We start from the raw sequence: 26481 nt of genomic DNA, 5'->3' as shown, positions 1-26481 counted from the left end.
CACCCGCCCGCTGTTATATATCTAATATAGACGATGCACGGCATTAGTGAGGTTATAAAGCTTTTGCCTGTTAAAGAAAGGAGACTGATCCAATGCAGCACAGACATTCGCTTGCCACGCTGTCACGACCCAGACGCACACCAGTGCGCAATCATATGGGAGCCGCGCTGAGCGCACCTCCAAGCGCGTCTCGCTGCCGGCGACGGCCGGGTCTATGGGCCCGACGCTCCAGCGCCATCCATTTTCAGGGCTAGTTGATTCGGCAGGTGGGTTGTTACACACTCCTTAGCGGGTTCCAACTTCCATGGCCACCGTCCTAGCTGCTGTCTATATCAACCAGGGTGAGCCCCACCCCTTTCGTGAGCGCACTGCGCGCGGAGTGACCCCTGTTACGCGCCCCCGGCAACAGGGGTGGCGGGCAGGTAAGCTGCGCGGGCGGAGCGCGCGGAGTGACCCCTGTTACGAGCCCCCGGCCACGGGGGTGGCGGGCAGGTAAGCTGCTTACCTGCTGCGCGTGACGCCGGCCGCGGCGAAAGTGGACGAGGAGGGGTGTCGGTGCGGTGGACGCGGTGGTGACCCTGGACGTGCGTCGGGCCCTTCTCGCGGATCGCCTCAGCTACGGCTCCCGGTGGGGCCCTCTCGGGGGAAGGGGCCTCGGTCCCGGACCCCGGCGAGGCGTCGGGGGCCTTCTCCGCTCCGTAAAAGTGTCCATCTCTTTTCTTTTTTTTTCTTCTGCATATGCAGCAGGTGCCTGCTCGTTTTTCGTATGTGGGTAACAACATTTAACTATGTATATATATTTCCGAATTGGTTTAACTGCCACCCGCCTGAATCTATTTAAAATCTAATTTTTTTTTATTTCAACCGCCCGACCCGACCCGACCCGACCCGCGGATAAAATCTAATTTTTTTAAAATTTCATCCGCCCGATCCGCGGACTCTGCGGTTGTGCCCGCAAACCGCGCATCTCTAGTATACGCCCTCTCTCAGCAGAGAGGTAGCAGCATGGCTAACGTTTGCTGTGATGCTAGCGCAGCCGCTAAGGTGCGCGCCTGCTCAAGCGTCCTCTGCGCACGGCAAATCTATGCCACGCACAAAATCAAATAAAAAAATAAGCGCATAACAATTTTCGACACACGGACACGACAGAGAAAACAGTTTTCGTCATCATTGTTCAAATATTGTAAGGTCTGTCGAGACGCTTATCTCCATTCGGTGCCACACGTCCACACCATCGCCGAGGCAAACATTTCCACGTCAACACCGTATGAAAAAAATAGTGATTTTTTTTAGTTGTGATTTCCCTCTCTACATGAAAGTTTAAAAGTAGCATATATTAATGCAGTATGAAGAAGAATGTTTTAATGTAGACATGCAAGCCTTGAAAGAACATTTTGAAAATCAAGACTACATTTCCTGCAAATGGGTGCATTTCTACCCTATATTTTAACTTTAGATTTATTCTCATATCAAACTCTTTTAGTTGTCTTTTTGACACTTACATCCGGCGCCCCCCTCCACACCCTGGATTATAAATAATGTAAATAATTCAATGTGATTATCTTGTGTGATGACTGTATTATGATGATAGTATATATCTAATAGTATATAGCTGTATCATGAATCAATTGAAGTAGACCCCTGGAAAAACTTATTGGGGTGTTACCATTTAGTGGTCAATTGTACGGAATATGTACTTCACTGTGCAACCTACTAATAAAAGTCTCAATCAATCAAAACACATAGAATCATCATACTGCTGTGATTATATGCATCAAGTGTTCATTCAAGGCTAAGGCAAAATATCGAGATATGTATCGTGTATCGCAATATGGCCTTAAAATATCGCAATATTAAAAAAAGGCCATATCGCCCAGCCCTAGTTCAATGATGCCATTTCTGTTTGTCATGTATAATTTTGTCTATTTTGTGTTTATCCTTGAATAAACAGGTCAGTTTCTTGTTACCAACCATTGTGTATTATTCAAACTCACCTAATTCAGCTGGCTAGTTGTTATCAAGAGTACTAAAACCCTTTTCAACATGATTCTGACAACTAAGTAGGCTAAATAACTTTAAACTTTAATTCATGCTCGGATAGGCCATTATCGGTCAGTATCGGTATCGGTCAGTATCGGTATCGAATCGGAAGTGCAAAAACAATATCGGTATCGGATCGGAAGTGCAAAAACCTGGATCGGGACATCCCTAGACAAGATACTTAACATTTGAACTGGTAAACTTTTTTTTTTTTTTTTTGCAAATATTAGCTCATTTCGAATTTGATGCCTGCAACATGTTTCAAAAAAGCTGGCACAAGTGGCAAAAAAGACTGAGAAAGTTGAGTGCTCATCAAACACTTATTTGGAACATCCCACAGGTGAACAGGCTAATTGGGAACAGGTGGGTGCCATGATTGGGTATAAAAGCAGCTTCCATGAAATGCTCAGTCATTCACAAACAAGGACGGGGCGAGAGTCACCACTTTGTGAACAAATGCGTGAGCAAACTGTTTAAGAACACTATTTCTCAACCAGCTATTGCAAGGAATTTAGGGATTTCACCATCTACGGTCCGTAATACGGATGAAAAGAGCACAGCTCCCTCCCCCCATTCTACAGAGACACTATAGAGAGCCTGCTGATCAACAGCATATCTGTCTGGACTGGAGCCTGCAATGCCTCAGACTGGAAGTCTCTCCAGAGAGTGGTGAGGACGGCAGAAAAGATCATCAGGACTCCTCTTCCTCCTATCCAGGAGATCGCAAAAAGCCGCTGCCTGACCAGGGCTCAGAAAATCTGCAAAGACTCCTCCCACCCCCACCAAGGACTGTTTTCACTGCTGGACTCTAGAAAGAGGTTCCGCAGCCTCCGAAGCAGAACCTCCAGGTTCTGTAACAGCTTCTTCCCTCAGTCCGTAAGACTCTTGAACGCACCATAATTAAATTAAATTATCCCCTCAACTCCCCCCAAAAAGGATTAACTCGCTGGAATAAAAAAGACAATATAACATACATCCATAAACGTGGATGCATGTGGAAAAGTGCAATATATTTATCTGTACAGTAATTTATTTATATATATTTATTTATTTTATATATATATTATATATATTATTTATATATATTTATTCATTTATATATGCACCTTATTGCTTTTTTATCCTGCACTACCATGAGCTTATGTAACGAAATTTCGTTCTTATCTGTGCTGTAATGTTCACATTTGAATGACAATAAAAAGGAAGTCTAAGTCTAATATCATGAAAAGGTTCAGAGAATCTGGAGAAATCACTGCACGTAAGCAGCAAGGCTGGAAACCAACATTGAATTCCCGTGACTACCAATCCCTCAAGCGGTACTGCATCAAAAAGCGACATCAGTGTGTAAAGGATATCACCCAATGGGCTCAGGAACACTTCAGAAAACCACTGTCAGTAACTACAGTTCGTCGCTACATCTGTAAGTGCAAGTTCAAACTCTACTATGCAAAGCGAAAGCCATTTATCAACAACACCCAGAAACGCTTCGCTGGGCCCGAGCTCATCTAAGATGGACTGATGCAAAGTGGAAAAGTGTTCTGTGGTCTGACAAGTCCACATTTCAAATTGTTCTGGGAAACTGTGCACGCCGTGTCTTCCGGAACAAAGAGGAAAAGAATCATCGGGATTGTTCTAGGCGCAAAGTTGAAAAGCCAGCATCTGTGATGGTATGGGGGTGTATTAGTGCCCGAGGCATGGGTAACTTACACATCTGTGAAGGCACCATTAATGCTGAAAGGTACATACAGGTTTTGGAGCAGCATATGTTGCCATTCAAGCAACGTTATCATGGACGCCCCTGCTTATTTCAGCAAGACAATGCCAAGTCACATTCTGCACGTGTTACAACAGCGTGGCTTCATAGTAAAAGAGTGCGGGTACTAGACTGGCCTGCCTGTAGTCCAGACCTGTCTCCCATTGAAAATGTGTGGTGCATTATGAAGCCTAAAATACCACAACGGAGACCCCCGGACTGTTGAACAACTTAAGCTGTACATCAAGCAAGAATGGGAAAGAATTCCACCTGAAAAGCTTCAAAAATTGGTCTCCTCAGTTCCCAAATGTTTACTGAGTGTTGTTAAAAGGAAAGGCCATGTAACACAGTGGTAAAAATGCCCCTGTGCCAACTTTTTTGCAATGTGTTGCTCCCATTAAATTCTTAGTTAATGATTATTTGAAAAAAAAAAAAAAAGTTTTCCAGTGTGAACATTAAATATCTTGTCTTTGCAGTCTATTCAATTGAATATACGTTAAAAAGCATTTGCAAATCATTGAATTCTGTTTTTAATTTACCATTTACACAACGTGCCAACTTCGCTGGTTTTGGGTTTTGTCCACAAGTCAACGACCCTGTGTGTAAATATTGCAAGAAAAATCACGTATGTGTAAATGCAAAGTGTCCGACAAACAAACAAACGCACTACACCAAGTATGCGGGAAGAAAAATGCCCTGCGTGGCAGCAACAGGCAAACAACCTCTCTCAAAGCCAGTCACGTTCTGCCACAGCTTGCCAGCCAGTCAGGAGAAAGCTGCTGCCAGCTCCCCCCTGTCCCCTCAGCCCTCCCCTCCCTTTTCCTCATTGGGCTTTCCCTTTGCCTAAGTAAACAGCAATAAAATTAGAGTAGCTCACAGGTGATTATCCCCTAGACTCGGTGAGTAAAAATGAGCCCTGCAGCGAGTTTATCATAAGCCACTCCAAGCCCCCTTTTTCCAGTATATATAAGTGCAGAAAACTGTCCATGATTTACAGCCACTTGGTTTATTTAGTGTCTTCCTCTTGGTAATAGAATATACATGCTTTTGTATGTCAGTGCATCAATGTGCGTACTTCGACAGTGGAACATGTTATTCCTTTTAATGGTGACAAGTGAAGGCTAATTTTTAGTATTTGTGTTACAGGCTTGTTTTTTTACTTTGTGTGTTTGTTGTCTTCTTAAAGTAGCAGTAGAGTGGAAAAACAAGTTGCCTCTCTATTGAAGCTATTATCATAAATATCTGATTTATGACACTAAAAGACTTACAAGGTTTACGAATAAATAGATATGATCAAAACCGTGTCAATCTCACAGAGATTCTCGATTTTGAGAGTTAACTAGCAAGCCAGTCACGCGTTCCATGTCGTAGAGTTAGGAACCACAGATCCCTGCCCCATCAACAACAATGGTAATCAAGCAGACTTTGTGAGAGCCAACAGCGATTATTTGGGAATAATTATGATCCAGGACCTTATATTTTTGAGCTCGAACATGAGGATGGGCAATATGTCTAAGAAGCTAAGTGCAGCATTTAGTTATATGGCCCAACGCAAACAACCTTCCCTAGTCATAGTGGAAAAAATAAATAAAAATCAAACCAACACAAAATGCCAACAAACATAGACACGCATAACACACTTTGTGGATATTATGAAAAAAGTCCATGCACCATAAAAATGTCAGAATTACACTCATTTAAATCCATTACAAAGCATGATGGGAAACATGCAAAATACTATCTCCACACTTATCCATGTTTGGCGCATTTTAGCAGCTTGATATTTCTGATTGATTACCAAACTTTAAGGAGGTCGTCACGGAAGTAAACAAGGTAGGAGTACAACTTTCATATACTCATAATAGAGTATCAGTCCATTATATTAATGATATATCTATATGTATAAGTATGTATATATGTAAAAGTATATATATGTACATGTATGTATACATATATGTATATATACATATATGTATATATACTATATGTATATATACATATTAGTGTTGTCCCGATACCGATATCGGGGTGGCGGACCGGTACTTTTGTGTCAATCTCATGGAGATTCTCGATTTTGAGAGTTAACTAGCAAGCCAGTCACGCATTCCATGTCGTAGAGTTAGGAACCACAGATCCCTGCCCCATCAACAACAATGCTAATCAAGCAGACTTTGTGAGAGCCAACAGCGATTACTTTGGGAATAATTATGATCCAGGACCTTATATTTTTGAGCCGGAACATAAGGAGGATGAGCAACATGTCTAAGAAGCTAAGTGCTGGTTGGATGCTTTGAATGAATCCAAGTGCAGCATTTACTAATATGGCCCAACGCAAACAACCTTCCCTAGTCATAGTGAAAGAAAAAAAAATCAAACCAACACAAAATGCCAACAAACATAGACTCGCATAACACACTTTGTGGATATTATGAAAAAAGTCCATGCACCATAAAAATGTCAGAATTACACCCATTTAAATCCATTACAAAGCATGATGGGAAACATGCAAAATACTATCTCCACACTTATCGATGTTTGGCGCATTTTAGCAGCTTGATATTTCTGATTGATTACCAAACTTTAAGGGGGTCGTCACAGAAGTAAACAAGGTAGGAGTACAACTTTCACATACTCATAATAGAGTATCAGTCCATTATATTAATGATATATGTATAAGTATGTATATGTATGTATGTATGTAAAAGTATATATATGTACATGTATGTATACATATATGTATATATACATGTGTATACATATGTATATATACATATTAGTGTTGTCCTGATACCAATATCGGGGTGGCGGACCGGTACTTTTGTGTCAATCTCAGGGAGATTCTCGATTTTGAGAGTTAACTAGCAAGCCAGTCACACGTTCCATCTCGTAGAGTTAGGAACCACAGATCCCTGCCCCATCAACAACAATGCTAATCAAGCAGACTTTGTGAGAGCCAACAGCGATTATTTGAGAATAATTATGATCCAGGACCTTATATTTTTGAGCTCGAACATGAGGATGGGCAATATGTCTAAGAAGCTAAGTGCAGCATTTAGTTATATGGCCCAACGCAAACAACCTTCCCTAGTCATAGTGAAAATAAAAAAATAAAAAAATCAAACCAACACAAAATGCCAACAAACATAGACATGGATAACACAATTTGTGGATATTATGAAAAAAGTCCATGCACCATAAACATGTCAGAATTACACCCATTTAAATCCATTTAAAAGCATGATGGGAAACATGCAAAATACTATCTCCACACTTATCCATGTTATGCGCATTTTAGCAGCTTGATACTTCTGATTGATTACCAAACTTTAAGGAGGTCGTCACGGAAGTAAACAAGGTAGGAGTACAACTTTCACATACTCATAATAGAGTATCAGTCCATTATATTAATGATATATCTATATGTATAAGTATGTATATATGTAAAAGTATATATATGTACATGTATGTATACATATATGTATATATACATATATGTATATATACTATATGTATATATACATATTAGTGTTGTCCCGATACCGATATCGGGGTGGCGGATCGGTACTTTTGTGTCAATCTCATGGAGATTCTCGATTTTGAGAGTTAACTAGCAAGCCAGTCACGCGTTCCATGTCGTAGAGTTAGGAACCACAGATCCCTGCCCCATCAACAACAATGCTAATCAAGCAGACTTTGTGAGAGCCAACAGCGATTACTTTGGGAATAATTATGATCCAGAACCTTATATTTTTGAGCCGGAACATAAGGAGGATGAGCAATATGTCTAAGAAGCTAAGTGCTGGTTGGATGCTTTGAATGAATCCAAGAGCAGCATTTACTTACTTATATGGCCCAACGCAAACAACCTTCTCTAGTCATAGTGAAAAAAAAAAAATGGAAAAAAAAAAAAATCAAACCAACACAAAATGTCAACAAACATAGACACGCATAACACACTTTGTGGATATTATGAAAAAAGTCCATGCACCATAAAAATGTCAGAATTACACCCATTTAAATCCATTACAAAGCATGATGGGAAACATGCAAAATACTATCTCCACACTTATCCATGTTTGGCGCATTTTAGCAGCTTGATATTTCTGATTGATTACCAAACTTTAAGGAGGTCGTCACAGAAGTAAACAAGGTAGGAGTACAACTTTCACATACTCTTAATAGAGTATCAGTCCATTATATTAATGATATATGTATATATGTATAAGTATGTATATGTATGCATGTATGTAAAAGTATATATATGTACATGTATGTATACATATATGTATATATACATGTGTATATATATATGTATATATACATATTAGTGTTGTCCTGATACCAATATCGGGGTGGCGGACCGGTACTTTTGTGTCAATCTCATGGAGATTCTCGATTTTGAGAGTTAACTAGCAAGCCAGTCACGCGTTCCATGTCGTAGAGTTAGGAACCACAGATCCCTGCCCCATCAACAACAATGCTAATCAAGCAGACTTTGTGAGAGCCAACAGCGATTACTTTGGGAATAATTATGATCCAGGACCTTATATTTTTGAGCCGGAACATAAGGAGGATGAGCAACATGTCTAAGAAGCTAAGTACTGGTTGGATGCTTTGAATGAATCCAAGTGCAGCATTTACTAATATGGCCCAACGCAAACAACCTTCCCTAGTCATAGTGAAAGAAAAAAAAATCAAACCAACACAAAATGCCAACAAACATAGACACGCATAACACACTTTGTGGATATTATGAAAAAAGTCCATGCACCATAAAAATTTCAGAATTACACCCATTTAAATCCATTACAAAGCATGATGGGAAACATGCAAAATACTATCTCCACACTTATCGATGTTTCGCGCATTTTAGCAGCTTGATATTTCTGATTGATTACCAAACTTTAAGGAGGTCGTCACAGAAGTAAACAAGGTAGGAGTACAACTTTCACATACTCATAATAGAGTATCAGTCCATTATATTAATGATATATATATATGTATGTATAAGTATGTATATGTATGTATGTATGTAAAAGTATATATATGTACATGTATGTATACATATATGTATATATACATGTGTATATATATGTATATATACATATTAGTGTTGTCCTGATACCAATATCGGGGTGGCGGACCGGTACTTTTGTGTCAATCTCAGGGAGATTCTCGATTTTGAGAGTTAACTAGCAAGCCAGTCACGCGTTCCATGTCGTAGAGTTAGGAACCACAGATCCCTGCCCCATCAACAACAATGCTAATCAAGCAGACTTTGTGAGAGCCAACAGCGATTACTTTGGGAATAATTATGATCCAGGACCTTATATTTTTGAGCCGGAACATAAGGAAGATGAGCAATATGTCTAAGAAGCTAAGTACTGGTTGGATGCTGTGAATGAATCCAAGTGCAGCATTTACGTATATGGCCCAACGCAAACAACCTTCCCTAGTCATGGTGAAGAAGAAAAAAAATCTAACCAACACAAAATGCCAACACGCATAACACAATTTGTGGATATTATAAAAAACGTCCATGCACCAAAAAAATGTCAGAATTACACCCATTTAAATCCATTTCAGAGCATGATGGGAAACATGCAAAATACTATCTCCACACTTATCGATGTTTGGCGCATTTTAGCAGCTTGATATTTCTGATTGATTACCAAACTTTAAGGAGGTCGTCACAGAAGTAAACAAGGTAGGAGTACAACTTTCACATACTCATAATAGAGTATCAGTCCATTATATTAATGATATATGTATATATGTATAAGTATGTATATGTATGTAAAAGTATATATATGTACATGTATGTATACATATATGTATATATATCTATATATACATATTAGTGTTGTCCTGATACCAATATCGGGGTGGCGGACCGGTACTTTTGTGTCAATCTCAGGGAGATTCTCGATTTTGAGAGTTAACTAGCAAGCCAGTCACGCGTTCCATGTCGTAGAGTTAGGAACCACAGATCCCTGCCCCATCAACAACAATGCTAATCAAGCAGACTTTGTGAGAGCCAACAGCGATTACTTTGGGAATAATTATGATCCAGGACCTTATATTTTTGAGCCGGAACATAAGGAGGATGAGCAACATGTCTAAGAAGCTAAGTACTGGTTGGATGCTGTGAATGAATCCAAGTGCAGCATTTACTTATATGGCCCAACGCAAACAACCTTCTCTAGTCATGGTGGAAAAAAAAAATCGAACCAACACAAAATGCCAACACGCATAACGCAATTTGTGGATATTATAAAAAACGTCCATGTACCATAACAAATTTCAGAATTACACCCATTTAAATCCATTACAAAGCATGATGGGAAACATGCAAAATACTATCTCCACACTTATCGATGTTTGCCGTATTTTAGCAGCTTGATATTTCTGATTGATTACCAAACTTTAAGGAGGTCGTCACGGAAGCAAACAAGGTAAGAGTACAACTTTCACATACTCTTAATAGAGTATCAGTCTATTATATTAATGCTATATGTATATATATGTATATAAGTATAAGTATGTATACATGTAAAAGTATATATATGTACATGTATGTATATGTAAATATACATACATGTATATATATGTATATATACATATTAGTGTTGTCCCGATACCAATATCGGGGTGGCGGACCGGTACTTTTCAGAGGCAGTATAGCACCGAAAATGTTTCATTAGTATTGCGGTACTATACTAATACCGGTATACCGTACAACCCTAATACATATATTTACATATGTTTATATAGTTACTTTGCATGCAGTCGACTTTCGGCCCTCGACCAAATTTTGTTAACCCAATGCGACCCCCGGGGCAAAACATTTGGATACCCCTGCACTATAGCATCCACAGCATTGCTAGGTGCTAAACATACAAACTAACCATAACAAACCAAAATAAAACAAACACTTAACTGTATAATTTCCACTCTCGCTGGGATGCCAATCGACCGGACGCTCACATAATCTAGTTTAGATGAAGAATCAATCATAATCTTCACTAAAGGTTAAAAAAAAAAACGTTGTCGCAACTCGCATCTTTTTGTCTCTTTCGCCATCTCGGGGGATGTCAAAGTCGGTCCATGGCCACATTTGTCTCCCACCAGGTGAGCAATGCATGAATTATAATCTAGAATGAACTTTTAGCAGGTTTGAGTCGAAGCAGAAGCAGCCGCAGGCTCAGTTAACAATAGTAGCGTAAGCTGGCATTTCATCAGTGCGCCGCTAAAATAGACCGTCTGCATTAGAATCAGAATCAGAATCAGCTTTATTGTCATTACGCAAGGTAACGAGATTGAGGCCATTCCATACAGTGCGATGTGTGCATGCTAGAAAAACAATGTGCAAATGTATAGAAATATAAAAAATGTAGAAGTGCAATGAATATGGTGTGAAATGAATATATACATGAAAAAACAAAACAAAAACAGGGTGGTTGGTGGAATGGGTTATTGCACCGAAGAGAAGGCAGTTATGAGGGACAATGGGGCAGTCCGTTCAGGATGGTTATGGCCCTGGGGAAGAAGCTGTTCTTTAGCCTGTTTGTTTTGGTTTTAATGCACCTGTAGCGCTTCCCAGAGGGCAGCAGGTGGAACAGGTCAGAGCCAGGGTGGGTGCTGTCCTTGATGATGGCACTGGCTCTGTTGAGGCAGCGGGAGGTGTAGATGTCCGTCAGAGAGGGGAGAGGGCGGCCGATGATCTTCTGAGCCGTCTTGACCACTCATTAGTGCTTATAATAACAATATCACTCATATTTGGGTCATTTTCAGGTCACGACATGTAAATGGAGTATTGTTTCTGGATGTGTTTTAGAGGGTACAATGGGCGCAGTAGAGCAATGTTTTTCAACCTTTTTTGAGCCAAGGCACATTTTTTTTCATAAAAAAAATACGGAGGCACACCACCAGCAGAAAAGGTTAAAAAATTAAACTCCACCAGGTTGTCGTGCCTTATTTTGAGTTTGTTGTTGTTTCCTGTGTGTAGTGCTTTAGTTCCTGTCTTGCGCTGTTAATTTGGTGACCCTTCCTATTTTGTTGGTGTTCTCCTGTAGCAGCTTCATGCCTTCTTTTGAGTGTTATTGTCCACACCTGCTTTGTTTTCGCTATCAAGACTATTTAAGTTGTGCGTACGCTATCCTTCTTTGTGGGGACACTGTTGATTGTCACGTCATGTACGGATGTACTTTGTGGATGCCGTCTCTGCTCCACACGCTGTAAGTTTTTGCTGTCGTCCAGCATTCTGTTTTTGTTTACTTTGTAGCCAGTTCAGTTTTTTCTTTTGTTTTGCATAGCCTTCCCTATGCTTCAGTGCCTTTTCCTAGCGGGACTTGCCTTTTGTTCATTTTTGGTTTAAGCGTTACATACCTTTTTACCTGCACGCTGTCTCCCGCTGCGCTCTGCATATTGGGATCACGACAAACCATCCTCGACGCGTTCCGACTTCTACAAAGCAATGAACTACCTGCTGCCACCTACTGATATGGAGTATTACACGGTTACCCTGCCAAGCTCTACACAGCACAATGCTTAAATAACTCTGCTCCCCAATTGCTCTACAAGGCAATTACAAGACTGCAAAGTGGTACCAGATCTACCACCCGAGCAACGTCAAAAGGCAACTGTTGCGTTCCATTCCGTAGAACATCTTTTGCCCAGACTGCCTTTTCAATAAAAGGACCACAACTATGGAACTCTCTACCTGACACTTTGAAATGTATACCTGCACTTGTCACTTTCAAAAAAACAAACAAAATTGTGGCTAGTTGAGCAACAATCGTGTTCCCATGTTTAGTTTTTACTAATTTTTACTAATTGGTTCTTATCTAGTTTGCACTTTGTCTGTGTTATTATTATTATTATTATTATTATTATTAATATTTTTGGCTTTTATCTAGATTTCACTTTGTCTGTATTATTACTTTGATTGATTGATTGAGACTTTTATTAGTAGATTGCATAGTACAGTACCGTATTTTTCGGACTATAAGTCGCAGTTTTTTTCATAGTTTGGCCGGGCTCCAGTGCGACTTATATATGTTTTTTTCCCTTTATTATGCATTTTTGGCAGGTGCGACTTATACTCCGGTGCGACTTATACTCCGAAAAATACGGTACATATTCCGTACAATTGACCACTAAAGGCTAGCACCCGAATACGTTTTGGTAACACCTGTCGGAGGCAGATATTTACATATATCCGAATTTAAGTTGTACTTCTTTTATTTCTTAGTCATATTTGAAAACAGCTCGTGTATTCCATTTCTTCTCTTGATGCTCTGTCAGCAAGTATACTGTGTGTGTTAACCTTGAGTTCTTTGGAATGTATTATGGCTAGGGAGACGTTGTGCTTGTATTATGGCTAGGGAGGGGGAAGGAAAGAGGGGTTTTTGGCGTTGGGAAGACAGACCATTTTGGGAGGCGCGATAGAATGTTCTAGGGTTAGACTGGTCTCAAAATGTATATTGGCAAAGCTTTGAAAATATACAACAAAATACCTATTCTGTCTCTGGTGGTTTTTCAACTCAGCTTTAAGTGTCGTAAAGAGCTTGGGAGCGAATTGTGACTTGAATTCCCTGGGAGGAACAACTGGTCCAAAACGCAACACACCCCAATAAGTTTTTCAACTTGTTTAAGTCGGGGTCCACGTTAATCAATTCATGGTAACTATTGTCATTATTATCGACTCCTCTTTGCCTCATTCTTTTTATTTTCCTATTTTAATGATGTTAGATCTGTGTTGTTGTTGTTGTTGTTGTTGTTGGGGACAAGTGTTGTAAATTAGCTTTGGCTACAAACACTTTGATGCATACACTGGATAACTGTTTCAGATATCTATGTTTCTGTATCTGTCCCTATTTCAAATAAACCTTTATATATATTATATATACTAGACAACGGCACATTATTATAATTATTGATTTGCAAAAAATATTTTTTGGACCAATTAGGTGAAGTTGCATAATTTCCCACGGCACACCAGACAGTATCTCACGGCACACTAGTGTGCCACGGCACAGTGGTTAAAAACACTGCAGGAGAGGACTCTCCATCTGTTGACTCAGTTGTTTATTTACGATTTCGAATGCATAAAAAAGCCAAGCATATGTCTTTTCGTCTTACGTAAAGGATTGTGAAAGATAAACAGCACGTTTCTTCATTTTTTTTTGCGTATTTCCAGTATGACTGGTCTGATAACATGGCCAGAGTGCAGAAGCGTTCCCATCCTGACGTCATTCCACCCCGAATCTACGAATAATCAAAACGGCTGATTGAATTTGTGGCATTTTGTGATGTTTAGACGGTCGTTTCACATACAGTCGTGCTCATAAGTTTACATACCCTGGGAGAAATTATGATTTCTTGGCCATTCTTCAGAGAATATGAATGATAACACAAAAACCTTTCTTCCACTCATGCTTAATGGTTGTGTGAAGCTATTTATTGGCAAACAACTGTGTTTACTCTTTTTAAATCAAAATGACAAAAGAAAGTACCCAAATGACCCTGCTAAAAAGTTTACATACCCCAGTGACTTTGATCTGATAACATACACAAAAGTTGACACAAACAGGTTTGAATGGCTAATCAAGGTTCCAATCCTCACCTGTGACCTGTTTGTTTGTAATTAATGTGTGTCTATAAAAGGTCAGTGAGTTTCTGGGCTTCTGACAGACCATTGCATCTTTCATCCAGTGCTGCACAGATGTTTCTGGATTCTGAGTCATGGGGAAGGCAAAATAATTGTCAAAGGATCTGTGAAAAAAGGTAATTAAACTGCATAAAACAGGAAAAGGGGTATAAAAAGATATCCTAGGAATTGAGAATGCCAATCAGCAGTGTTCAAACGCTGATTAAGAAGTGGAAAATGAGGGATTCAGGTAGACCAGCAAAGATTTCAGCCACAACTGCCAGGAAAATTGTTCGAGATGCAAAGAAAAATCCACAAATAACTTCAGCTGAAATACAGGACTCTCTGAAAAATTGTGGTGTGGCTGTTTCAAGATGCACAATAAGGAGGCACTTGAAGACAAATGGGCTGCATTGGTCGAGTTGCCAGAAGAAAGCCATTTCTGCGCAAATGTCACAAAGTATCCCGCTTACATTACGCCAAACAGCACAGAGACAAGCCTCAAAACGTCTGGAACAAAGTCATTTGGAGTGATAGATAAATAGCTTCACACAACCATTAAGCAAGAGTGGAAGAAAGGTTTTTGTGTTATCATTCATATTCTCTGAAGAATGGCCAAGAAATCATAAATTCTCCTAAGACAGGGGTTGGCAACCTTTACCAGTCAAAGAGACATTTTGACCAGTTTCACAAATTAAAGAAAACAATGGGAGCCACAAAAATCTTTTGAAATTAAAAATGAAATAACACTGCATACAAAGTTGTTTTTTTGCTTTGTGCTATGTATAAAACAAAGGTCTCAGACACGCGGCCCACACCTTAATATGAAAATTGAATGTTAGTGTGGCCCACGAGTTTTACATGAATGGCGCTTGACACCGTCATACTTGTCAAACCTCCCGATTTTTCCGGCAGACTACGAATTTCAGGGCAACTGTTCTCTCGAACGTGCCGTGATGGTACAGCATTTAGCGCCCACTACAACCAGCGTGCCGGCCCAGCCACACGTTGTATGGGGCTTCTGCTTGCTCACGTAAGTGACAGCAAGGCATACTTGGTCAACAACCACACAGGTTACACTGATGGTGGCGGTATAAAATTTTTTAACACTCTTACTAATAATGCGCCACACTGTGAACCCACACCAAACAAGAATGACAAACACATTTCGGGAGAACATCTGCACCGTAACACAACATAAACACAACAGAACAAATACCCAGAATCTTATGCAGCCCTAACTCTTCCGGGCTACATTATACACCCCCGCTGCCAAACCCCGCCCACCTCAACCGACGCACGGTGGGGGGTTGATGTGTGGGGGAGCAGGGTTGAGGTGGGGGCGGGGTTTGGTGGTAGCAGGGGTGTATAATGTAGCCTGGAAGAGTCAGGGCTGCATGGGATTCTGGGTATTTGTTCTGTTGTGTTTATGTTGTGTTAAGGTGCAGATTAAGGCTGAAACGACGCGTCGACGTAGTCGACGTCATCGGTTACGTAAATACGTCGACGCCGTTTTTGTGCGTCGGCGCGTCGCATAATTACGTCACACTACTGTCATGGCGTAGCGCAAAGCAGACGATGCGAGCGAGGAGAAAAAAGCACGCCAAAAGTCGTCAAAAGTGTGGGAGTATTTCAATAAACGGCCTAATAATGTTGTTGTATGCACACTGTGTCGAGCGGAAATGGCCTATCATAGCAGCACAACGGCTATGAACGAACATTTGAAAAGAAAACCCCCGACAGCGTTCTTGCCATCACCATCAACAAGTCAATCGTCCGCGTGCGTATACGTTGTCATTATTACAAAAAAAACATGAATGTGTCATTTGTATCTGCGTTGTAAATTCATAAACTAAAGCACCGTTTCGCTCTGAGAGGCGCGTTTGGCGTGCCTGTTCAGTGTTTACAAAGACGCGCTCCTCTTTAACGCTGTGGAGAGGCGGCGGCGGCGAGCGAGCGGCGAGGCGGGGCGCGCCGGGAGCGACGCCGCAATCGTGCCCAGGTGCGCGATCCGCGCAGTTGGAAGAGAAAAGACTTTGTGTAAAATTAAAATATTGTAAACCTGGCAAAGCCGTCTGGCGTTCAGTCTGTCGGTCCTGAAAGAACCCCACGGCACACGACGTGTCACAAACGCTAACGTTAATTAGTTGTGCAAATACCTTTTACAACATTAACAGTTACATATACTATGGACAAACGAACAATTAACTTTCACTTTAATCATACTATCATTGTTGTGTTACTAAGCAAAATAAGCAATACTTTTACTTTTGTTGAAATGTTTACACTGTACACTTTTTTGTATTGGATGTTTAGCTTTATTTTTTGCACATTTTAGCAAATAAGCAATACTTTTACTTTTGTTGAAATGTTTACACTTGTTACAGAATATTTCCGTTTTGCACTTTTTTGTATTGGATGTTTATCTTTATTTTTGCACATTTTAAAGCAAAATAAGCAATACTTTTACTTTTGAAATGCTTATACTATTCCAGAATATTAAGATTTGCACTGGATGTTTACTTTTATATTTGCACATTAAAAAGCAAATAAGCTACTTTTAATTTTGTTAAATGTTAAAAGTTTTAAATGTTTACATTATTACAGAATATTTTGTCATGTTGTCAATGTTGACTGAGTGGCCATACTTTTTTTTTTGTAAATAAAAGCCATGCCTTTTGAAAAAACTGGCCTACATTTATTTTTTCCTCTTCATTTTAAATTTAAAAAAAAATCGGTAAAAGGAAAAATAATCTATAGATTAATCGAAAAAATAATCTATAGATTAACCGATTAATCGAAAAAAATAATCTATAGATTAATCGATAGAAAAATAATCGTTAGCTGCAGCCCTAGTGCAGATGTTCTCCCGAAATGTGTTTGTCATTCTTGTTTGGTTTTGGTTCAAAGTGTGGCGCATTATTAGTAAGAGTCTTAAAGTTGTTTTATATGGCCACCGTCAGTGTAACCTGTGTGGCTGTTGACCAAGTATGCCTTGCTGTCACTTGCGTGTGCAAGTAGAAGACGCATACAACTAAAGGCTGGGCTGGCATGCTGTTTTTACAGATTGTAGAGGGCGCTAAATGCTGTACCATCATGGCACGCCCTTATTATTATTGTCAGGGGGAAAATCTGAGAAGTTTTCTGCGAGAGGCACCGAAATCCCGGGAAAATCGGGAGGGTCGGCAAGTATGCAGCTGAGCCGTATCAGAGTGATCAAAGAGCCGCATGCGGCTCCGGAGCCGCGGGTTGCCGACCCCTGTCCTGGGGTATGTACACTTATGAGCACGACTGTACTTTGCGGATTGTAAATACAATTGGATGTGGTTTACACAAAGAAACACAATTAAGCATATAAAGTCAATGTGTTTTTCCACTCTACTGCTACTTTAAAAGTGTGCGCCCATGCTGACCAATTGGAATACATTTGCATACTCCTGCCAGCCCCCCACAGCCCAGTGACTTTTTTTTTTTTTTTTTACCAGTGAACTGAAAGAAAGCCAGTAAACTGAAGTAGCTTGTCTCTTTGACCGGTCACTTCACTTCTCAGGGATAGTTCTTCACTTTTTTACTGCGGTTTTATCGTGACATGACATTTCTTCATTGACATTTTAAAGTTAGGTGAGGCGATTTGTGTTAACTTTCCTTTTACAAACTATTCCAGCAAATATGAGTCTCCATTGCTATTTACCGATAATGACTTTTTTTTTTTTAGTATTTAGCATGTCTTTTTACAGCATGAATAATTCACGTGATGTGTTTACACTGTGCCTGAGCTGCATTTGTCCGTGTTTCCTTGTTTGTAGACATAAACAAGCATGAGAGGTGTCGGTTAGCCGCCGAGAGGCCGGACAGTTTGATGCCATCCGCCGTCCGTCCGAGCTCTCAAAGCTCTCTCGCTGTTGAAGAAACTGTGCCATTGACCATGGCCAGCGGGCCCCCATTCATCTCAGCAGCTCAAACGCCGGACGCCCACCCACACTGGCCATTTGGAAGACAATCGCATGCTCCTGCCGGTCCCTGGAGCCCTGCGACTGACCTTTTAACCACTGAATTGAAAGAGCCCAGGAGCAGCAGGTACACGTTATCCAGTGCTTCTCTTTGTACGACACGTAACCACTCTGTCTTAGACGACAGCAGCAATCTATAACCAGGACTGAAGTTATTTGTTGCATTTTTTTCTTTAAATTGAACTTTTGCACATCCTTACAGGTCAAATTATACAGATTTTCAACCATTTTTACTACGTGTCAAAGGTTCCTCAATGGTGTATTGAAAGTATGTTGGCTAAAATGCTGGAATTGAGACAGTTCAAAATGGCTTTTTAGTAAGCTATGAAGCCGCACCACTTGATGGATTGTCGGTGCATTAACACACAAGTATTATTATGATGTGTGTGTATAAGGTAGGGATGTCCCGATCCGATATTTTGATCGGATCGGCTGCCGATATTTGCAAAAAAATGCGTATCGGCAAGGCATGGGAAAATACCGATCCAGATCCAGTTTAAAAAAAAACAACTCCGGTCCGAGTTTTCCAACGCACCGATTTAAATAATACATTCCACTTTTCTGCTGCTCCCACGTTCCGTTCCGCATTTTCCAGCACACCTTCAACACATCCACAGGTCTGTGGATTCTCACGCAGTTGCTTTTAGCTGCTTGCATTACACGACAGGCTCTTATCACTCTTATCTGTGTCTCCCTCTCACAGACAGCAAGTGCACCTTCTTACACACGTCACATACTGTCACGTCACACGTCACATACGTATACGTCCTCTCCCAGCAGAGAGGTAGCAGCATGGCTAACGTTAGCTGTGATGCTAGCGCAGCCGTGTGACCAACGCTCCCTCTAAGGTGCGCGCCTGTGCAATTGCGCACTGTTTAAGCGTCCTCTGCGCATAGCAATTATATGCCACGCACAAAATCTAATAAAAAAATAAGCGCATAACAATTTTCGACACACCGACACGACAGAGAAAACAGTTTTCGTCATCATTGTTCAAATATTGTAACGTCTGTCGAGACGCTTATCTCCATTCAGTGCCACACGCCCACACCATCAAAATGCAGAGGCAAACATTTCCAGATCAACACCGTATGAAAAAATTAGTGATTTTTTTAGTTGTGATTTCCTTCTCTGCATGAAAGTTTAAAAGTAGCATATATTAATGCAGTATGAAGAAGAATGTTTTAATGTAGACATGCAAGCCTTGAAAGAACATTTTGAAAATCAAGACTACATTTCCTGCAAATGGGTGCATTTCTACCCTATATTTTAACTTTAGATTTATTCTCATATCAAACTCTTTTGGCTGTCTTTTTGACACTTACATCGGCGCCCCCCTCCACACCCTGGATTATAAATAATGTAAATAATTCAATGTGATTATCTTGTGTGATGACTGTATTATGATGATAGTATGTATCTGATAGTATATATCTGTATCATGAATCAATTTAAGTGGACCCCGACTTAAACAAGTTGAAAAACTTATTGGGGTGTTACCATTTAGTGGTCAATTGTACGGAATATGTACTTCACTGTGCAACCTACTAATAAAAGTCTCAATCAATCAATCAAAACACATAGAATCATCATACTGCTGTGATTATATGCATCAAGTGTTCATTCAAGGCTAAGGCAAAATATCGAGATATATATTGTGTATCGCAATATGGCCTTAAAATATTGCAATATTAAAAAAAGGCCATATCGCCCAGCCGTAGTTTCAATGATGCCATTTCTGTTTGTCATGTATAATTTTGTCTATTTTGTGTTTATCCTTGAATAAACAGGTCAGTTTCTTGTTACCAACCATTGTGTATTATTCAAACTCCCCTAATTCAGCTGGCTAGTTGTTATCAAGAGTACTAAAACCCTTTTCAACATGATTCTGACAACTAAGTAGGCTAAATAATTTTAAACTTTAATACATGCTTGGATCGGCCAGTATCGGTATCGGTCAGTATCGGTATCGGATCAGAAGTGCAAAAACAATATCGGTATCGGATCGGAAGTGCAAAAACCTGGATCGGGACATCCCTAGTATAAGGTAAAACATATTATCTGGCGTTTTGTTTATTTTTATTTTTTTTATAATAATACACCTCATGGTGCAACCTGGACACATCATCAGTGATTCTACTGGGGTCATAGGGTGTTTCGGGTCTTAATCAAACACCCTCACCCGGCCCAGCCGAGGGTGATCAGTCCCTCGACTTGTATCCAGGTAGCGCTCTACGCCACGCGTCCCCCCTCCGACGGTCTGCCCTGGGGCTGCGCCGGTGGTGCTTGGAGGTTTTGGGCACCGTGGGGAGTGTCCGGGCCTGGATCCTCCTCCGTCTCATCAGGTGCCGTACAGGGTACTGGCACTGTGCGTTGCACCACGGGTTTCCCTAGGCAGCCTATCTTGGTCTTATGTATCTTCAGGGTTTTTCGTAGCGCTGTATGGGTGCTCCCTTGCGAGAGCTGCAGCTTGGGATGCTACCCCTCCCTGCCCCGGTTGCCGTCTTTCCGGGCTGTCAACTGTCTCTCCAGTTGTCACCACTCTTTCGGGGTTGTCATCCAGCCTCTTCCTGGAAGTCAATGGCGATGCCATACAATGATATGCAAAAGCAACTTTTCTTACCTTCTGGTACCTGCTGATCTGTATTTGGGATCTGCATAAGTCCTGAGAATTTGCGCGCTTCCGCCTTTGTAGTCCGTGACGACACCGTCGTTGAAAAGCTTCTTCTTTTTCTCTATCTTCTTGTTATGGGACATTCATCCTCCACTGTTGCCATTTCTAATATAAAGTAATGTAAAGTTCTTACTTATATCTAGGGATGTCCCGATCCAGGTTTTTGCACTTCCGATCCGATACCGATATTGTTTTTGCACTTCCGAGCATGTATTAAAGTTTAAAGTTATTTAGCCTACTTAGTTGTCAGAATCATGTTGAAAAGGGTTTTAGTACTCTTGATAACAACTAGCCAGCTGAATTAGGGGAGTTTGAATAATACATAATGGTTGGTAAAAAGAAACTGACCTGTTTATTCAAGGATAAACACAAAATAGACAAAATTATACATGACAAACAGAAATGGCATCATTGAAACTAGGGCTGGGCGATATGGCCTTTTTTTAATATTGCGATATTTTAAGGCCATATTGCGATACACAATATATATCTCGATATTTTGCCTTAGCCTTGAATGAACACTTGATGCATATAATCACAGCAGTATGATGATTCTATGTGTTTTGATTGATTGATTGAGACTTTTATTAGTAGGTTGCACAGTGAAGTACATATTCCGTACAATTGACCACTAAATGGTAACACCCCAATAAGTTTTTCAACTTGTTTAAGTCGGGGTCCACTTAAATTGATTCATGATACAGATATATACTATCAGATATATACTATCATCATAATACAGTCATCACACAAGATAATCACATTGAATTATTTACATTATTTATAATCCAGGGTGTGGAGGGGGGCGCCGGATGTAAGTGTCAAAAAGACAGCCAAAAGAGTTTGATATGAGAATAAATCTAAAGTTAAAATATAGGGTAGAAATGCACCCATTTGCAGGAAATGTAGTCTTGATTTTCAAAATTTTCTTTCAAGGCTTGCATGTCTACATTGAAACATTCTTTTTCATACTGCATTAATATATGCTACTTTTAAACTTTCATGCAGAGAAGGAAATCACAACTAAATAGATCACTAATTTTTTCAGACGGTGTTGATGTGGAAATTTTTGCCTCAGCATTTTGATGGTGTGGACGTGTGGCACCGAACGGTATATTTGAACAATGATGACGAAAACGGTTTTCTCTGTCGTGTCCGTGTGTCGAAAATTGTTATGCGCTTATTTTTTTATTTGATTTTGTGCGTGGCATAGATTTGCCGTGCGCAGAGGACGTTTGAGCAGGCGCGCACCTTAGCAGCTGCGCTAGCATCACAGCTAACGTTAGCCATGCTGCTACCTCTCTGCTCGGGGAGGACGTATACGTATGTGACGTATGACGTGACAGTATGTGACGTGTGTAAGAAGGTGCGCACGCTGTCTGTGAGAGGGAGACACAGGAAAGAGTGAGAAGAGCCTGTCGTGTAATGCCAGCAGCTAAAAGCAACTGCGTGAGAATCCACAGACCTGTGGATGTGTTGAAGGTGTGCTGGAAAATGCAAAACGGAAATTACGGAGCAGCAGAAAAGTGGAATGTATTATTTAAATCGGTGCGTTGGAAAACACGGACCAGAGTTTTTTTTTTAAACTGGATCTGGATCGGCATTTTCCCATGCCTTGCCGATATGCATTTTTTGGCAAATATCGGCGGCCGATCCGATCCAAATATCGGATCGGGACATCCCTACTTATATCTGTCAGTAAACTCGCCATGAAAGTGCTAAAACATACCGGTGTAATGAGTGTAAATTATTCACCCAAGGAACTTTAGTTATTAGAGAGTTCCGGTCGGACGTTTTTTACGGGACACATTCCGGCCTTGTTGTTGCACTAGTGAGCAACGGGTGAGGAGATGCTGCTTCGTTATTGATTGAAGTAAAGTCTGAATGTCATTAAAACAGTTAGCTCCATTTTTTGACACTTCTTCCACTCCCGTCCTTGCACGCTACACCGCTACAACAAAGTCTGAATGTCATTAAAACAGTTAGCTCCATTTTTTGACACTTCTTCCACCCCCGTCCTTGCACGCTACACCGCTACAACAAAGACGACGGGGAGAAGACGCTGTCGAAGGTGAGCCACGTAAATAAGACTGCCCACAAAACGGCGCATCCTGAAGCGACTGTCAGAAAGCGACTTGAAGATGATCTGTAAAACATCATCTATGCAACATTTTGACCAAAGAATCACCATTACCGTATTTTTCGGACTATAAGTCGCAGTTTTTTTCATAGTGCGATTTATATATGTTTTTTTCCTTCTTTATTATGCATTTTTGGCAGGTGCGACTTATACTCCGGTGCGACTTATACTCCGAAAAATACGGTACATGTTATGTAGACCACAAGGAAGTGTTTTTAATTCAGAAAAAAAAAACATTAATATGACCCCTTTAATGCGCCTTATAATCCGGTGCGCCTTTTGTATGAAAATAGACCTGACTAGACCCGCTCATCGGCAGTGCGCGTTATGGTCCGGAAACTACGGTAATCACTTAATTAAATAATCAAGCTCAGTGGGACTGTTCGAACTGTGTGTAATGTTACAGTGGCCAAACATATAAATCTCTGCTTTGTTTTTAATGAATACTTAGGCCTACTACGCTACTGCATTTTAATGTTTGTCATTATGGTGGCATTTGGAGAGCTGAGTGTTTTCTGAGGTGGTACTTGGTGGAAAAAGTTTGAGAACCACTGGATTCGATTTTTTCTCCTAGGTCACCAACCTTTCCCCCATTTTAGGCACTTTGTCATGGTGCATATACCCGGATATAAAAGTGCCGTTTTAAGGATTCTCACCCTTTTTGGACACTGCAGGTCGCGGGCCAGTCCCAGCAGCAGCTCGTGCGAAATGGGGTCCACCAGGTTGAGAAAAGCTGCGTTCTTGTACAAAATGTCATTGAGCGAAGTGCCCTGCAGACCCAGGTCCTGGGAAGAGAGGAGGGTGGGAATGAGTTGACTTTCGGGGAAAACTTCATCTTACATTCAAGTGACATGAGATGGAGTTGAATTATCGTACTGCGAGCAATGTACCCTCTAACCCAGGGGTCGGCAACTCAAAACGTTGAAAGAGCCATATCGGGCCAAAAATACAAAACAAAACTGTCTGGAGCCGCAACAATTAAAAGCCTTATATAAGTGTTATAATGAAGGCAACGCATTATGTAAGTGTCTATATTAGCCTACTATCAAAATGACTTTAAAAGTCTTATATAAATGTTATAATGAAGGCAACACATGATGTAAGTGTCTATATTAGCCTACTATCAAAATGACTTTAAAAGTCTTATATAAGTGTTATAATGAAGGCAACACATTATGTAAGTGTCTATATTAGCCTACTATCAAAATGACTTTAAAAGTCTTATATAAGTGTTATAATGAAGGCAACGCATGATGTAAGTGTCTATATTAGCCTACTATCAAAATGACTTTAAAAGTCTTATATAAGTGTTATAATGAAGGCAACGCATGATGTAAGTGTCTATATTAGCTTACCGGTACTATCAAAATGACTTTAAAAGTCTTATATAAGTGTTATAATGAAGGCAACGCATGATGTAAGTGTCTATATTAGCTTACCGGTACTATCAAAATGACTTTAAAAGTCTTATATAAGTGTTATAATGAAGGCAACGCATGATGTAAGTGTCTATATTAGCCTACTATCAAAATGACTTTAAGTCTTATATAAGTGTTATAATGAAGGCAACGCATGATGTAAGTGTCTATATTAGCCTACTATCAAAATGACTTTAAAAGTCTTATATAAGTGTTATAATGAAGGCAACGCATTATGTAAGTGTCTATATTAGCCTACTATCAAAATGACTTTAAAAGTCTTATATAAATGTTATAACGAAGGCAACACATGATGTAAGTGTCTATATTAGCCTACTATCAAAATGACTTTAAAAGTCTTATATAAATGTTATAATGAAGGCAACGCATGATGTAAGTGTCTATATTAGCTTACCGGTACTATCAAAATGACTTTAAAAGTCTTATATAAGTGTTATAATGAAGGCAACACATGATGTAAGTGTCTATATTAGCCTACTATCAAAATGACTTTAAAAGTCTTATATACGTGTTATAATGAAGGCAACGCATGATGTGTCTATATTAGCCTACTATCAAAATGACTTTAAAATTCGTATATAAGTGTTATAATGAAGGCAACGCATGATGTAAGTGTCTATATTAGCATACTATCAAAATTACTTTAAAAGTCTTATATAAATGTTATAACGAAGGCAACACATGATGTAAGTGTCTATATTAGCTATATTAGCCTATCAAAATGACTTTAAAAGTCTTATATAAGTGTTATAATGAAGGCAACACATGATGTAAGTGTCCATACTAGCCTACTATCAAAAAGACTGTGTGTCGCAGGCTGATGCTAATCTTTGTTGACAGAAATGTTTATGATATATGTATTCTACGCATTTGTACAGTATTCGAAAACCGTAATAAAACAGAGGGTGAAATAACTCCTGGAAATTACTGGCTCAGAATGGCCAAATTAGTTTAGACATTAGGCAAACTTTATTGATCCACAAGGGAAATTGTTCCACACAGTAGCTCAGTTACAAAGGATGGAAAGGGCACAAAAAGAGGGCGAAAACAAAAAGGTATAAAGTAGACAAAAATGTACCATAGTAGCAATATAAAATATAACATATATGTAATATTTACATATTATATATACAGTATATTATATATACTGATATATAATATTTTTATAAAATATATATACAATATATAACATATCCCAATCACAATGTACAATAATACAGTACCGTATTTTCCGCACTATAAGGCGCACCGGATTATTAGCCGCACCTTCTATGAATTACATATTTCATAATTTTGTCCACCAATAAGCCGCCCCGGACTAAAAGCCGCGCCTACGCTGCGCTAAAGTGAATGTCAAAAAAACGCTGCGCTAAAGTGAATGTCAAAAAAACAGTCAGATAGTTCAGTCAAACTTTAATAATATATTGAAAACCAGCGTTCTAACAACTCTGTCCCAAAATGTACGCAAATGTGCAATCACAAACATAGTAAAATTCAAAATGGTGTAGAACAATAGCAACATAATGTTGCTTTAACGTTAATGTCACAACACACAAAATAAACATAGCGCTCACCTTCTGAAGTTATTCTTCATTCGTAAATCCTTCGAATTCTTCGTCTTCGGTGTCCGAATTGAAAAGTTGGGCGAATACGGGATCCAAAATGGCCGGTTCCGTCTCGTAGAAGTCATCGGGAGTCAGTGTCGCTGTTGTTCTGTGAATCCTGCCTTCCGGAAAGCTCGGACCACAGTTGTGACCGAAATATCTGCCCAAGC

At 39.9% G+C, this 26481-nt stretch overlaps 1 protein-coding gene across 1 annotated transcript in view; it reads left to right on the top strand.

Annotated features, from left to right (window-relative positions):
• ggt1b (gamma-glutamyltransferase 1b) overlaps positions 1 to 26481 on the top strand; it is a 156500-nt gene that overhangs the window by 52641 nt on the left and 77378 nt on the right. The window contains exon 2 of the mRNA XM_061927458.2: positions 18251 to 18521. Coding sequence (XP_061783442.1) covers positions 18304 to 18521 — 218 coding nt within the window. The 5' untranslated portion in view covers positions 18251 to 18303. The remainder of the gene's footprint in view (positions 1 to 18250; positions 18522 to 26481) is intronic.

The sequence above is a fragment of the Nerophis lumbriciformis genome, linkage group LG32 (assembly GCF_033978685.3).
Source record: "Nerophis lumbriciformis linkage group LG32, RoL_Nlum_v2.1, whole genome shotgun sequence".
Classification (NCBI taxonomy): domain Eukaryota; kingdom Metazoa; phylum Chordata; class Actinopteri; order Syngnathiformes; family Syngnathidae; genus Nerophis; species Nerophis lumbriciformis.
This window is presented reverse-complemented; position numbering and strand designations above follow the sequence as displayed.